This window comes from Lepisosteus platostomus, chromosome 17, assembly GCF_059453375.1.
Source record: "Lepisosteus platostomus isolate fLepPlt1 chromosome 17, fLepPlt1.hap1, whole genome shotgun sequence".
Classification (NCBI taxonomy): domain Eukaryota; kingdom Metazoa; phylum Chordata; class Actinopteri; order Semionotiformes; family Lepisosteidae; genus Lepisosteus; species Lepisosteus platostomus.
In genome coordinates, this window is record NC_142627.1 from 24,953,920 (window position 1) to 24,968,956 (window position 15,037).

The window sequence follows — 15,037 nt, forward strand, 5'->3', positions numbered from 1 at the left end:
AAGAGATGGATAGATTGTGTGAGAAAAGATATGGAGGTATGTGAAGTGAGTGAGGAAGATGTGCTCGACAGAGACAAATGGAGAAGAGCAACCAAAGCAGCTGACCCCAGGACAGTCTGGGACTAAGGCTGTGAAAAAGAAGAAGAAGAAGATCAATTTGTCCCAGATTTTTATCCAAGCTAGTAGTCACCTAGAACAAGGTTTTCAAATAATTTTTACAGGCATATAGGCATATAGTTGAAAAATCTGACCTCTGAAGACCAAAAAAACAGCAAGCGTTCATATGTTTGTCTGCTGAGTGGACACATTAAGAAATATCAGAAATATCAGAAATTTGACTGTTAACACTCAAAGCAAAGGGGGTTAGCTTCAATGTAAGACCTGAACCAGGCTCCTGCTATGTTCTACTGCAGAGATATAACAAAATTTTTAAGGGGTGGAAATTCCAGGCGGACATTGGCTAAATGTGTCACTGGGACTAAGGCCTGTCCAATGAAGTGGTCAGGGTTAATATTAAGTGACTAAACACTGCAGCTTTGTTATTTTGACAGACAAAGGCAGTACTGATATTTTTCAAAAAGATAGGTGAGGGCACTTGAATCAAGGAGCTCCGAAGTGTGGAACAGCAAAAAAACCAGCATTATAAAGAAATTAAACAAAATAGATAAATTGGGTTTAGATGAGAATAGAATCCACATTTTGGCTAAAATAAAGTAATTTGAAATGCACACAAAGGATTTAAAAGGAAATCATACCTCTCAGAAGAAATACTTTTGTTTTAAAATAAGAAATCGGTGGGTGGTTGAATTGTGGAATAGAAAATTAACTTTCACCAATGGAAACGGAAGAATAGAAGCATAGCTATCTGAAATCTGCTCATTTGCTCATGTACAGGAAAAAGCTTTTATATTTCTCCTTTTCTCTTTTAAAGAGAAAAATCTAGATTAATGGATTTCTTAACATTAAATTAGTTGCTGTCCAAAACCTTTTTGAATTGGCCTGTATTAAATATTTCATGTAAAGAAGGGTTTAAATTGACTATTTCAAGGATGGCCTAAGGAAAAAAAAGTCCCTTCTTGAGGTTGGGACCTGCCCTGCAGTGTTAGATCCTGAAGATATGGAATGTATGGCTGGTATCATAGGGGTTTTAACCATAGTTAAACACTATGTATTAAATATAATCATGAAAGTATTCTATTGTTTCTCACTTCCTACTGGTGATGCTCAACATAAAAAAATAAAAAAATTGTTTAATTTATGTGCATTTGATAAGTCTTTTATCTTACCTTCTGTTTGGTATGCACTGTGTAAGCTTGCTTCTAAGTGAGCTGAGGACAGCAGCACTGGTGTGGGATTGATAAGGGGGCTCCAATCGGTTGTCTGAGTGATTCCAGTCACGTTATGAGTGGATGTAATAGCGGGAATGCAGGTGACATTGTTAATTCCATCCACACAATAATACTCATCTGGGCAGGACTGGATCAGACAGTCATTGTAGTTATGTTCACAGTTCTTTCCCTATTAAAAAAGTATAGATGTACAGTAAATATTTGTCTTTCTTGCATTCCTAATAGTAAAAATCAACATATCAACATATTAATAATGAAAAAAAACAACATATTTATATGCGTATATCTGCTAATTTCACTTCCAATTAATTTTGACACTGTATTGAAAGAGTTTATAAAATATGTTGAATCTTTATAAAGCCTAAAGAAAAAAAACAATGGTAAATCAGTATTTTCAAGAGTACTGTCGCCAGTGGAATACATTTTCTGTTTCTGAAGGCATTAAGATTCAAGTACGGTTTGCATCTCCCAAGTCATCTTAATCAGGGTACAAATTAGCTTGAGGTGCAGAGGCCTGAACAATTATCTGGAAGGATCCAGCTGTTACAGGACTGCTATGGAAGGTACTGAGGCAGGAGAGTCCTTCCCATCTGGGAGCTTTGTGATTTGCAAGATAAAAAGCAAGAGAAAAAAACAAAACAAAAGCTGAAAAGTAACATACTGTTTTCAGCATTTGCTTAATCACAGAGCTGGTATGAAAAAAATAAAACACATCTCACCACAAATCCAGGACGACAGAAGCAGGTGTAGCCATGACCAGGCTGCTTCTGGATACACATCCCCTGGTCACACGGCCCTGACTGGCACTCATTAATGTCATTCTCACAGTGACGGCCTGTCCAACCTGCCGGGAACAAAGCACACAAAGCACTGCGGTGAACAAGCCTGGCTCCTCTCAAGTCAATAGGAACTGAATTGTTTAGCATTTATTTAGTTTTTCACAGAAAAAAGAAGCAGGCACATTAAAATTGATCAGAAGAGAATGATGTTTTCAGTTCTGCTGAAGTGAGATTTATAGAAAGATGAAAGAAAAAAGATGGAGATGGCTTTTTAATGAAACCAGGGCCAGTTTTGTTCTTTTCTTGTATAAAAATATACTTGTATATTTTGTACTGAGTTTCACATTGAAGATGCCTTTTGACAGGTTTGAATGACACATACAGGTACATATGCAATACCTCTTCACAAAAGAGAAAGTGATTTTGACAGAAAAGAATCATCTTACTGGGACTGCATGACAGAAATGCACTGAGGAAAACAATTTAATGCAGTGCCTAAAACAAGTTTTTAGATTTATTTCATTTGTACAACGTTGTAAAATATTGTATGAAACCTTATTTTTAAACATCAGGTTAGAAATCCTAATGTCTCTCTGTTTAATTTAGTGTATTGACAAAATACACACTTCTAGAGGAAACAGTAAGAGACTTATTTAAATAAAAGTAACCTGGAAACCATGGATTAACCACTTTTCTATAAAGCCGCTGGATGGCCATGTACACATGGATGCACACACAGGAGAAGCATAGGCTGGTGTGGCTCAGAGATCTTAACTTGGCACCCTGGGGGTTACATCTCACACCGGTCAGAGGAAGGGAGAGATGCCATGCTAGCAGAACCACACCTTTATTAAAGTTTACTATGGTATGGCCGGTAAAGCATAGTAAAAAAACTGAAATATCATGAAAAAACACAAAAATGTTTGGTAAAGCCCAATGTAATAATACAGTATTCCTTTGTCACGTTTTTAAGAGACATGGAGAGATCATTAGGCTGAGGCAGTGTCAATGCAGTAGACTGGAGACAGTCCCTGCGTTACCTTCATTTCAGCTAACTGTATTATACATGAAAAGGGTACTGGAAGAAGAAGAAATGTTGTTAGAGCACTCTGCAACAGCTGGGTTTTTTAAATTTGGACTTTTGTTGTGGTTTTAACATGTATTTTAAAGCATAGCTTTAAAGCTATATTTTCGTGTAACAAACTACTTTAGCATGTCTTACCTGGTCTACAGTGGCAGAGATACCCATCCACAAGGTCTTGGCAGATAGCTCCATGGAGACATGGTGCTGAGAAGCATTCATTAATCTCAACCTCACAAAAGTCTCCCGAAAATCCTGAAGGACATCTGTGGTGAAGAAAACAACACCATGAAATTAAAATAATACAAACAAAATAAGCGATTAGATAAAGGAAGTCATTCATAAAGATTACTTATTTTTGGCACTTCTCAGCTAATTGCTGTGTAGGATGTTTTTCTAGTAATAATGTGATGTAGGAGGGTAGGGAGTCCAGACAAAATAGAGATTATTGTCAGGATCACATTCCCTGGAATGCTGTGGTGAATTAGCTGCTACTCTCTGTCCCTCAACCAGTTGGCGTAAGGCAATTTGTCAGGTGACAATTTCAAATGCAGGAAGCTGAGGCTTTAAATTATCAGGCACCATCTGAGATCAGAGGGTAGATATTTTGTTACGCAAGATGCACCAAGCACTGACTGTCAAGGAACTGTGGAACTGGGAGTTATTGAGAGTGTTTATGAAAAGATTCTGTTTTACCTGGAATCACCTATCAAAGTTCTAGTTTTATGACACCCTGCACCAGGGTGTCTTACATGTGCATAAGCCCTGCTTATGTCTTGGGCATGGCAAATTGTGATAATTTCATCAGGATAAGTATGAAAATGATGAGATGAGCACATAGTACTTGCAACATTGTAACATCTGGTGATACAGGAGGTTCAGAAAACCACCTGCCAAATGAACAAGAGTGGAAGTTTCCTCGTAGTGGAGCAAACAGCAGCAGGGAGAACAAAGGCTGAAATGGCTTATTTCAAAACAAACCAGGTTCTTCATTTTGAACTGAACACCATGCCAGGCTAACATCATTCTCCTTGTAAAAAAGAGATTAATACATGCTGGTGATCCTACTAAAGTCATTACTGTTGCAAAAGGTTTTGGGAGACGTTATTGCTGAGATGATGTTACAGTTTGTAAGCACAGCCATTTCTGAAACAACAGTTTCTTGCTTATGTTTAATAGAAATATTTGTGGCAGCATCCCAATAGTTCATTTGCTGCTGATGTGCAGTCTGCATGGTACTGTATAGACTCATAGAAGACACCATTATGGCTCTTAATCAGCCAACCATATAGTAATATACTGTATGTATATACAGTTATGAGTTAGACATGGTTATAGAAATGCATTCAAAGCAATTCAGTGAAGCATAATACACAAAACATAACACAGCAGGGCAGGAATATCTCTTATCTTACCACTGAGCTAATTTAATAAGAAGGTTTCATTTCTCCAGGCCATTAGAAGCCCAATGAGGAAGATGTAGTGGTATGCATTAGGTTGCAATTCATTGGTATCAAATTCACAATGCACGGTAGTATTTTTAAAGTTACTGTATGTGTTGTCCTCTAATTGGGAGGCATATAAGCATTGAGTTGTCAGAGTGCTGAATATTCTGATTTTAATTCAATTTGAAAATAGGTGTAGAGTTTCATCATATAGTACTAACTAGGAAGGGAAAATGAAGAAATGATATAGGAATTAATTATCAATACAGTAGGTCAAGTTTTACAATGTTTTACAAATGTATAACATGCTTCAGACTAACAATGTGTGACTTTGTTGCAAACAAACACTAACAATAACAATTTGTCATTGTCATTTGTACCATTTTCTAACCTATAAATTTACTTTGTTGGAAAACATTTGTTGAAAGGAAAGCGCTCATAGTGGGGAGGATATAAGTAATTGAAATTAAATTGCTAAAAATTAATGTTTCACCTGCTGAAAGCTGCTCCTGAACAAAAATGAGCATCATCTTAAAAAAATGTAAGAAACATTCTCCATATTGTTACATAATTTGCTTAAAAAAAGCTCTTTGACACAAATTACAAATATTACTACAACTGTTTTTCTTAACAATGCATATTGATATGTTTTCAATTGTAGTACTAAGAATAGGAACAGGATTTTTGCTTGCATCCCCTTGAAATTCCATATTCCCCGATTACTGAGTGAACTGAATAATTCATTGATGGCAAATCTTATTACAGATTGCAGAACTGTGCCAGAGGCTGCACATGAAACCAGTTGCATAACTAGTGTTGAGCAACTCTTTTGAAACCGGATGTATAGAAGTGTTCAAAAAAGCAATTCTGAAGTTTGTTTTTTTTAGGTCAAAGCACACTGAAGCACAGCACGCAGATGAAATATGCACTTTGCCAAGCCGCTTCATCAAGAACCTTGGAATTTTATAAGCCCCATACGACAATGCCAATTTAGCCAACTGCATGATGGGATGCAAGGTATGACATCTGTGCATGGAGAATTATGACAGCAGTTAGCAGTCAGAGGTTGTATGTGGGTGCCTATCTTATGAAATTGTTTTAATGACTGTGGTGTTCTTAGATTGGTCCTAGAGACTGGTCACAGGATGTCAAAAGAATGGAAAAGTCTGACAGCCATGATTGCAAACCTTATGGTGAAGCACTGGTAAAAAGGCACTTAAAGCTGTTTGCTATGTCTGATCTCCATCAGATGGTTGCTTAGCAGACAGAAACTTTAAAGTTAGACTACGTTACCCCATCTCCCCACCACCACATCATGTTGTAAAGTTACAGGTAGCAGCCTGAACACCAATGATCTAGCAAACATTTCAGAGTAAAGTGAAAGCAATTTCATGAACAATTAATATTAAAATATAGTAAAGGAATAAACAGACAGAGATCTCTGACACCTCCTAGCCCCTACTCCTGAGAGTCATTCTTTATGTCTTCACCGTCACAATCGATGAAGAGGGTGTAAATTATCTATGAAATGTAACACACAGAAATGTCTCCTACTGATGAAAGGTGTAATATCACAGATGTCAGTAGACTGTTTTCAATAGGGGTTACCAATAAAAAAGATAATAAACCCATATCAAAATCATTCTCATAAAATGAATAGTAATAGTACTCATTCCCCAATGTTTATAGGTTAAGATAAAATGCATCTGCAATTTGCTTCTTCCATTGCACTAAGAATTTATAATGACTATTAAAGTTTTGATGAGGCTTGAAAACCCCATACAGAATCAATCAGTCATGCTTGACTATGTCACATAAAGCAAAAACATGATTAAAGAAATTACACTGTATCCTACAATACAAATTAAATACTTGTAGATCTAGAATAAAAACACCAAATTACAGTTTTAAGAACAATATCCTTAACTACTATTAAAAATAATTTCCATGAGATTAATCCCAGAATTGTGTTAATTAAAAAACTAAGTCACACAATTAAAAATACTGATATATATTTTTTTACTCTAATAAGACAATAATAATTCGTAATGTTTTCCATTTTTTAAAAAGTATAAACACATCACTTACATAATACATTTTCTACTTTCATTGAAATAAACCTATTCATAAAGTCACTGATGAGCTGATCTTCTCAGCAGTTCAGTCTATCGTTTTCTGTCTTTGTGCTACATTAATGTTTTTGGCCTGCTTGATGGTTAGTCTTGTCCATTAGTCTTCCATAAATGAAAGTCTCATTAGTGTTGCAGATGTAATGCAGTTAAGCACATCCTATGAAAACAAAAGCTAAATACCCACAGAGAAAACTGGCTTCTTATTAAACATTGTCTTCATTATCTTTACAAGTAAAATGTTAGTAAGCAACTTTAGGAAAATAAAAAAACACTTTAGTTATAAGAGATATGAATATCTGAAATATAATGTTTTGGTAATACAGTATATAGTAAGTGACTATTGAACTGTTTTTAAGAATCCAGATACAATGTTTAACACCTGGCAAGGATAAACGTTTGAGCAGGGAAAAAAATATGTTTTGCTTGGCTGTGCGATGCAATTAACAGTCCAGCAACACAACCTAAAACAGACAGCTTAGAAGAGCTGGAGAAGAAAGGAATAGAAAGGGTATGGGGAAGAATCAGAAAGACAGAGACGAGAGGGAGACAGAAAGATAGAGGCCTTTGTCCAGGTCATCCATGAAGACCAGATTCAGATACAGTATTTGAACCCTGTTAAGAGAGCCTGCTATTCTGTTGTTTTTAGGAAACTCTGATTTCCTGTATGAAGAATCCTTCAGTTAAAAACAGCCTCTCCTGGTTAGTGGATGCATTTTTAGTATAGGGAGGTAGGTTCCCAGTCATTTTAAAGCATCCAGGTTTTCAGAGAGAGAATATTTATCTGTTGGTCATATTGTGTTCAATAAGAAGGCATCTTATCTCTTCTTTTGGCCTCTGTAGGCATTATACTCCAGAGGTCTGGAGGTTTTCTGGGTGGTCAGGATGTAGGACTCTGGGTCATTTTGCTTGTAAGTTTGTACGTACAGTAGTATAACTTGTGTTTTGTATGTGTATGTTGGATGTTGTTCATTTGGCATCATTAATAAATATTTGAATTATGAATTATGATTCTTTTCACCAAAGCTGTGCCAAAGACCTCACATTCCCCTAAGTACTGTATACCAACTGCTCTGGTACAATCTTGGCAAAAATCTTTATTTTTATATCCAATTTGGGCGTTATGATTATTTAATTGACATATTGATTAATCCACTCAGATATTCACCATTTTTGTAACCCCCTATTTGTAACATTTTAAACCCTCTAATTTATGTCCTAGATTTTTCATGAATGTAGCAGAATGTGAATGGATTCTTCTTCCTGACTTGCCAGAGGGGAGGAAACAAAGGGCCCTATCATAAGCATTGTTTGTTGAAAATAGTACTGCAGGGTAGCAGAGACAGTATTATTATTAAAAATATATTTGAAGTGTTTTCATATGCAATATATCTTGTCTTCAATCTTGTGAACCAACTCAATGTAATTAACAGCATGAGATCTAGAGTGTCAGATCCACAGTACTGCATGTTGCACAGGAGTCTATCCATCTATTTTCCAACCACTTGATACAATACAGGATTGTGGTTGATGCCTGAGCCTAACCTGGCAAGCAACGGGCACACCCTGGTACAGCCTGCATGGGATGTCATACCACTGCAAGACTCAAGGAGACACACACACTCACACACACACATACACACACCAGGGCCACATTTCCCAGAAGCCCATTGACCCACCAGCATGTTTCTGTACACTGAGGGGAAACTGGAGAAACTCACGTGAACATGGGGAGAACATACAAGCTTCACACAGACAGCACACAGGATTTAGGCCAACCACTGCAGCTGGAGTCGTTATAGATTATTAACAAGATGTTGTGGGCTGACATGCCACTGGCTCATAATATAGAGTACACTCCCCGCCCCACAACAAAAATTAAAGAGCAATTGTTTTTAAGTGTATAGAAACCACAAGGCTACTTGATATTTTTAAGGCTTCTTTCCTGCAAAAAGAATATTTTTTAGCCAGCAATAATGTTCTTTATTCTCATCATAAAAACAAAATTCTAATTAAAGGAACTGTACTATCTACCAGACATCAACGATGTTATCAGACAAATATGCAGACTCAGTCAAATAGTTCATTCCTTAACCTTTAGGATTATTAAAACATGCTGACAGAAAGGCTGATATACTGAACAATATGTTAATATAGAGTTAAAAGTGCTACAACCAGATATTTTTTTACAAAATATGTGGAATGCGAATCTAATGCTGTGAATTCACATTTCAGTCAGAATCACAATCTCAGGTGTTTACAAGCATCACAAGTCATAATCCTCCTTAACAATATAATCTCCTATCATTCGAATTTGTGAATAAAGCTCAGTCTGATAATGCCAGTATGCTGTATTTATTATCCAGAGCACACTTAGTGAAGAAAAATGAGGAAAGCAGTTATTTTCATGCAAGTAAGACATCAAAAACTAAAGGAAGTAGCAGATGTGGAACACAACAGAATAGTATAGAAAGATTAAAACACTTCACTATAAAGTATAACCAAAACGGTGCATGTGTTTACTTTAGATGCGGGAAAATGAAAGATCTCACACTATGTTTGCATTTGTCCTAATTTGAGTATTTAAATGTCTGTGCTCTGTTGTAGACACTTCTAAGAAAACATACACAAACAGGAAAACAAGTAGCAAAATGATGTTTTCTTTCATGAAACTACAGTATATACAGTACAGTATACAACCATCATGGTTGTATTTGACTAACTACAGTGTCATGTTACTGTGCTGTATGTCACTGCCTCAAGGCCACCTGGCTCCTCTTTATTAGCTGTAGCGCACAAAGGTTATCAGCAGATGGCAGTCTTCTAGGAACAGCCAGCTCAAGAACGGCCTGAAGCCATGTGTTACACTAACAAACCATTTATTTCTTTTGTTCTTAAATCATTATCTAACAGAAACTGCTGATCACCGTTTAGGTCTTATCAGCTCAGATTTTCTCCTATATTTTCTGTCTCGATTGTCGTTATAATTTAACTTTCATGGTCTAAAATTAAAAAGCACAATCAGTCATTGCCATGTGGTCTTCACCTTTTTCCTGGACTAAAGTAAAGTAATTAAAACGTATATTCATCATCTGTCATGTATTAACTCTCGGAAGCTTTACTATTTCAAACAACTACTAACACTTAATTTATCACTGAATAACACTGATGGGCTTTTAGATCAAAGCATATAATATATAATAAGGACATAATATACTATATATATATTACATATAATATGATGATGTCATAACGATACAAAAACACACTTTACTGAATTGTTACATTAGTTTCTGAAGCACAACATTTCTAAACTGTATGTATACAAAATACTAGAAATACTCCCATTAGGTTCCTTCTATTCATCGTGGGTAAGCTGCTTTATCATCATGAGCATTGCAATAAAACAAAGCCTATTCTGGAGGCATGTGGAACAAAGTGAAACTCACATGACTGCTCTCCAAATGGAGGGAATGTCAGTCAAATTCAAGACAAGGTGGAATATCTCTTTAGAACAGTCAATCAAACCACTTTTGCGACATGGAAGGAAACCAAAGCCACCAGGGAAAACTCACGTGAACAGAAGAAGAGCATGCAAACTCTATACTGACAGAAGGTACAGTACATTAAAAATGTATTGTATCTGTGTAGTGCCTTATAATCCTGAAGAATCCCAAGGCACATTAACTACAGGAACAGTGCAGTTACATATGTGAAGTGTACGGTAGTTCCCACCTGGCTGACACACAGCAGCCATTCTGTGTCGGCAGCCCCAGAATAGCAGACCAGGCAGAACAAACGAGCAACGAGCTTCAGCGGTGGAGCTCGGGAGGGAATGTACACTATGCTAACCTGCTAACAGTATGGTGTCACCTGTACCAGAGCGAGGTGTGCCACCTAAAGACACAGAGAAACTGTAAGAGAAACTTGCAAACTTTGGGATTTAATGTAAATTGAATACAGGACCATTGCAGTTTATTTCCTTCTGAGAGAGCAAGCCTAGTTAATACCTTAATATGTATCTTTACATTAATTTAGTTCATATACATGAAAAACTGTTTTAGGGCTAAACAATACTAAAATCTTATATTATAAATATTTAATTAATGCTATTTTACAGTTGCTACTTTTCTACAATTTAGCAACTTTTAAGCACACAGTTTTGTAAGATATACAAAGTGTTCGAAGGAGTTTTGAGCTAAGAACTCTGCAACTAGTCACCATAGCAGGCTTATGCAGAGCTGCAAGTTTATATCTTATACAACCTCGACCACAAAAATCACAATTGGTTTTCTCATGTTTTTTAAAAGGTGAATTTCTATCTAATTCCTGACTTCTTATAATTGGCTTGAAATACCATACTTCAGTTGCTTTTTGGAATGTGTTGTGCTGCTGTGTATGTTGAGCAGTAGGGCAGTGCAGTGGTCAACATGGCTGCCCTGCAGCCCTGGGGCCCTGGGCTCCAGACCTGGGGTGTGATCTGCAGGGAGCTTCTTTATTCTTCCCGCCTGTGCGTGATATTTCTCTGGATGCTCCAGTTTCCTCCCACAGTGCACAGACATGCTGGAAGGTTAATTGGCTTCTGGGAAAATTGCCCCCTTGTGTGAGTGTGTGCACGTCTGTGTCTGTGTGTGTGCGCGCTGTGATGGACTGGAGTCCCTGCCTTACGTCCACTGCTTGCAGAGATAAGCTCCCGCTCCCCCTGACCTTGGGCTGGATGAAACAGTGAGGAAATGGATAGATGGATATTATGCAGTCAATTCAGTATTTCAACTAAAAATAATTTAGGAATATGTATGGCGAGGTTGCTGTGTTTAATTACATAATACAGGAATGCATGGCTTGAACAGGTCAAAAGTCTTATAAAGCACATATGCTCCCCTACTTCATCATTATATTTACCAAGTCCATCCTTTAACCGACTTTTGGAAAACATTATTACATCAATACAGATTGCATTGATCAAGAACTCAAGAACTCTTACGTTTCCTTAAACATGTATGATTTTTAGTAAAAGCAGTAAAATATTAATTGGATCATAAAACACCTCAGTGATCTTATTCTAGTCACACACATCATATTATGGGGATTGAATATGTGAGGTTACTGGATGAATACAAAATTAAATTAATTATGGAAATATAATTACTTCATTTTTTATATTTGTTATTTAAACAGTGCTATAACAAAATGATTTTATAATTTAATGCTTGGACATCTTTTACATAATACGTGCTGATAAGAAGACAGAATATATTTGTTAGAATCTACACTGCATATTTTAAGTTAATAATTTCTGTGTAATTATTGGATATATGGTTCAGTTTAGACGTGTCCCTCTTGAATTCAACATTTAGCCTTCTTTAAATAAAGTGAAATCTGATGTTTTGAGTTCACTGTTTGGTTTGTAAGATGGGAATGAAATCACATAGAAGCATGCACAATGTATAGACCATTCATTATATTGGAACAAACATTGCAGGTGTGGGAATTTACTACTTTTAATCCAAATCTATTAAAAGCAAATGGGAAATGGGCAATGCTGAATAATTCTTCAATGCTATTAATAAATACAGTATACATTTTTATCCAAAATAACTTTGTTTCATTGAAATGTCTATCCATTACTACTGAAATCAACATGGAATCTAATGTCTGGAAAAAGTATTAAATGCAGTACAAATCATGAGCGCTCACATAAATTATCCTTTGAACTTTGTAACATTTCTCAATTTTCTGCCCATGTTCCCCACATGTCCTCTGCTGATCTAATAACTGATGGCCTCCCATTCCCACTAATTTGTCATGAAGGGAGGGAATGAGTAACCACTAAATTTATAGCATTTATAGTTTTACACAGAGGACGGCGTGACAGGCATGGACAGAAATTACATCAATTCAGTGGTAACAATGTAAGTTTTAGATACTTGTTTCCATAACGTGATAGTTTGTAATTCGAAGAGGACAGACTGGGTGAATGACAAGTGAATTGTTAATGAACTATGATGGCTGTGCCCAAAACACTGGCGAAGTTTGTGTCCTGATCTGATGACAACTGACCTGCAGGTGAAATTGGCAGCAGGTCCATCCAGGCATGTTCCTCCATTGAAGCAGAGAGAGAACGTCTGTGGGGAATCCTGGCAGACGTCCATATCTATTTCACAGAGCTTTCCATAGTAACCGTCCAGGCAGAAACATGCATATTTGTTGACAAGATCAACGCAGGATGCTCCATTGAAGCAGGGATTGGAATCACACTCCTACAGAATTAAAAAAAAAAACACGCAAAACATATTAAATTCAGGAAAGGCAATGGTAATTAAAACAAATATGCATAAACACATACAAAATACTAAACTCTATTACTAAATTTCAGGATCTGCACCTTTTACGTTTTACAATGGTTGTTTTAAATGCTAATTGGATAAGCTTTTTGAGTTTGATGTTATAATCTGAGGAAATTTACCAACTGAACACATTCGAGCTCATACTACCTTTCCGAGAACTTCACTGCCTGTGAGACATGAGTAGTATAAAATGTGTGCTTGAGCAAAGAATGCAGGACAAAACATGGAAAATTACTATACATTAAAAGAATTGCATGTTGTTTATACAACCAGGACAGAGTATAAATAGAGGGAATAAAAGAAGAGCAGAAAGTATAGATTTTATTTCTGGCCATAACTATATGTCAAATTACAACTGAATTCGTTAATAAGCAGTTACTGTATTTGTACCTCTTCATTATGTTTATTATCATCCCAGTGAGGGACCTTAAGAAATTCACTATCAGTAATAAGCAATGGAGGAGGAAATTGGCCTCTAATGAGTTCCTGAATACGAAATCATTCAAGAGGAATCAAATAACAAGTGACAACTTCAGTTTGCCAAAGATGTTTAAAATAGATTTAAGGTTGCATACAATTTGTCTGTGGAGAACTGAAATCTTTTTTTTTCTGGGTTAAGAAACAACACTCCGTGTCTTGTCAATTGTGTAAAAATGGTGTGGTGCATACCCTTCTTCCAGTGAAGAAAGAAATGAGATGCAAGGAACGTTAGAGAGCTAGAACACGGCTGGATTTAACCACTTGGGAATTAAGTGTAAACCATCAGATTTCTTATGTCTTACTCTGTCCACTCTGACAAATGTCCAGGAAAACAAAACAAAACAAAACATTGATTTTTTTCTCCTGTCTTGAATGATCAGTTTCTCACGTTGTTGCCCTGGAAATGCTTGTAAGCCTTGTCCTTTGTGTCTACTAGCTTGGGTAAAAATTGCAGACAAAATGGACAAATAAAAAAAAACTACATAATTTTAATAGTTTTGTGAAGACAGAACCTGGAATGATAATGTTCACATACTAAGAACATTTATAAAAAATATTTAAAAATACTAAAAACCATTGCAATTACTATATAAGCCTCTAGGCAGTGCTAGTGATTTTTCATTGTGTTTTTCACTGTAAATAGACCATAGATGACCTCTGGTTGCTATGACAACAAACCGGTTGCTAAGGTAAACAAATCTTGGCTGATTTATTTTCTTCCCCAAGTCCCGTTACAGAGGCAGTGGTGTCTACTAGTACTCTGATTGGTCGGAAAATAATTCATGACCGCAATTTAAACCAATTAGACCCCTTTTATCAAATACGATCATCGAGGTCAGCCAAACAGATTAACTCTTTCAGTTTCCAATGACCCAGTGGTCAAGCAAGTATGTTACCTGTTTTTCAGTCGCCTATAACATTTAATTTTAGATATTTTGCTCAGTTTTTGATTTTGAGGTTGTATTTTGGTGTGTGAGATTTATGTCATTATTGGTTTATGATGACAGTACCTTTAAAGGGCTTTTTTTTTGTTGCACTTCTTGTTTTAGAGGGTATTGGAAATCAGTTGTAATTGTTAAAAATTAATCTGATTTATTACGATTAAGATTAATTTATGTTTTAGTGTGCTGAAGACGCCGGTGACTACATTTGGTTTGCTAAGCTTTCATTTAAGTTACAAATCAGGCTTCTACTGTATAAACTTGCAGAGATATTACAAAATTTTTGAGGGGACATTCTAGGCAGAAATTGACTGAGGTCTTTTTGGGATAACCAGGAACAATCCCAAAATTGCAGTATGTGGTTTGGGTGATTTGCACTTAAATAGAACAGAATGAATGTTCTAGAAAGGTTCAACAGTAGTCCAACAAAGCTCAGAATAGAACCAAACTGGAAACCAAACTGGAAGAAGATTAAAACGTATGACG

At 36.2% G+C, this 15,037-nt stretch overlaps 1 protein-coding gene across 2 annotated transcripts in view; it reads right to left on the reverse strand.

Annotated features, from left to right (window-relative positions):
• Nucleotides 1-15,037, reverse strand: part of eys (EGF-like photoreceptor maintenance factor) — a 350,285-nt gene that overhangs the window by 191,025 nt on the left and 144,223 nt on the right. For both annotated transcript variants that reach the window (XM_088610149.1, XM_088610150.1), the window contains exons 30-33: nucleotides 12,844-13,043; nucleotides 3,351-3,475; nucleotides 2,069-2,193; nucleotides 1,287-1,518 (exon numbers count right to left, since the gene is read on the reverse strand). In XM_088610149.1, the coding sequence (XP_088466275.1) occupies nucleotides 1,287-1,518; nucleotides 2,069-2,193; nucleotides 3,351-3,475; nucleotides 12,844-13,043 (682 nt within the window). The remainder of the gene's footprint in view (nucleotides 1-1,286; nucleotides 1,519-2,068; nucleotides 2,194-3,350; nucleotides 3,476-12,843; nucleotides 13,044-15,037) is intronic.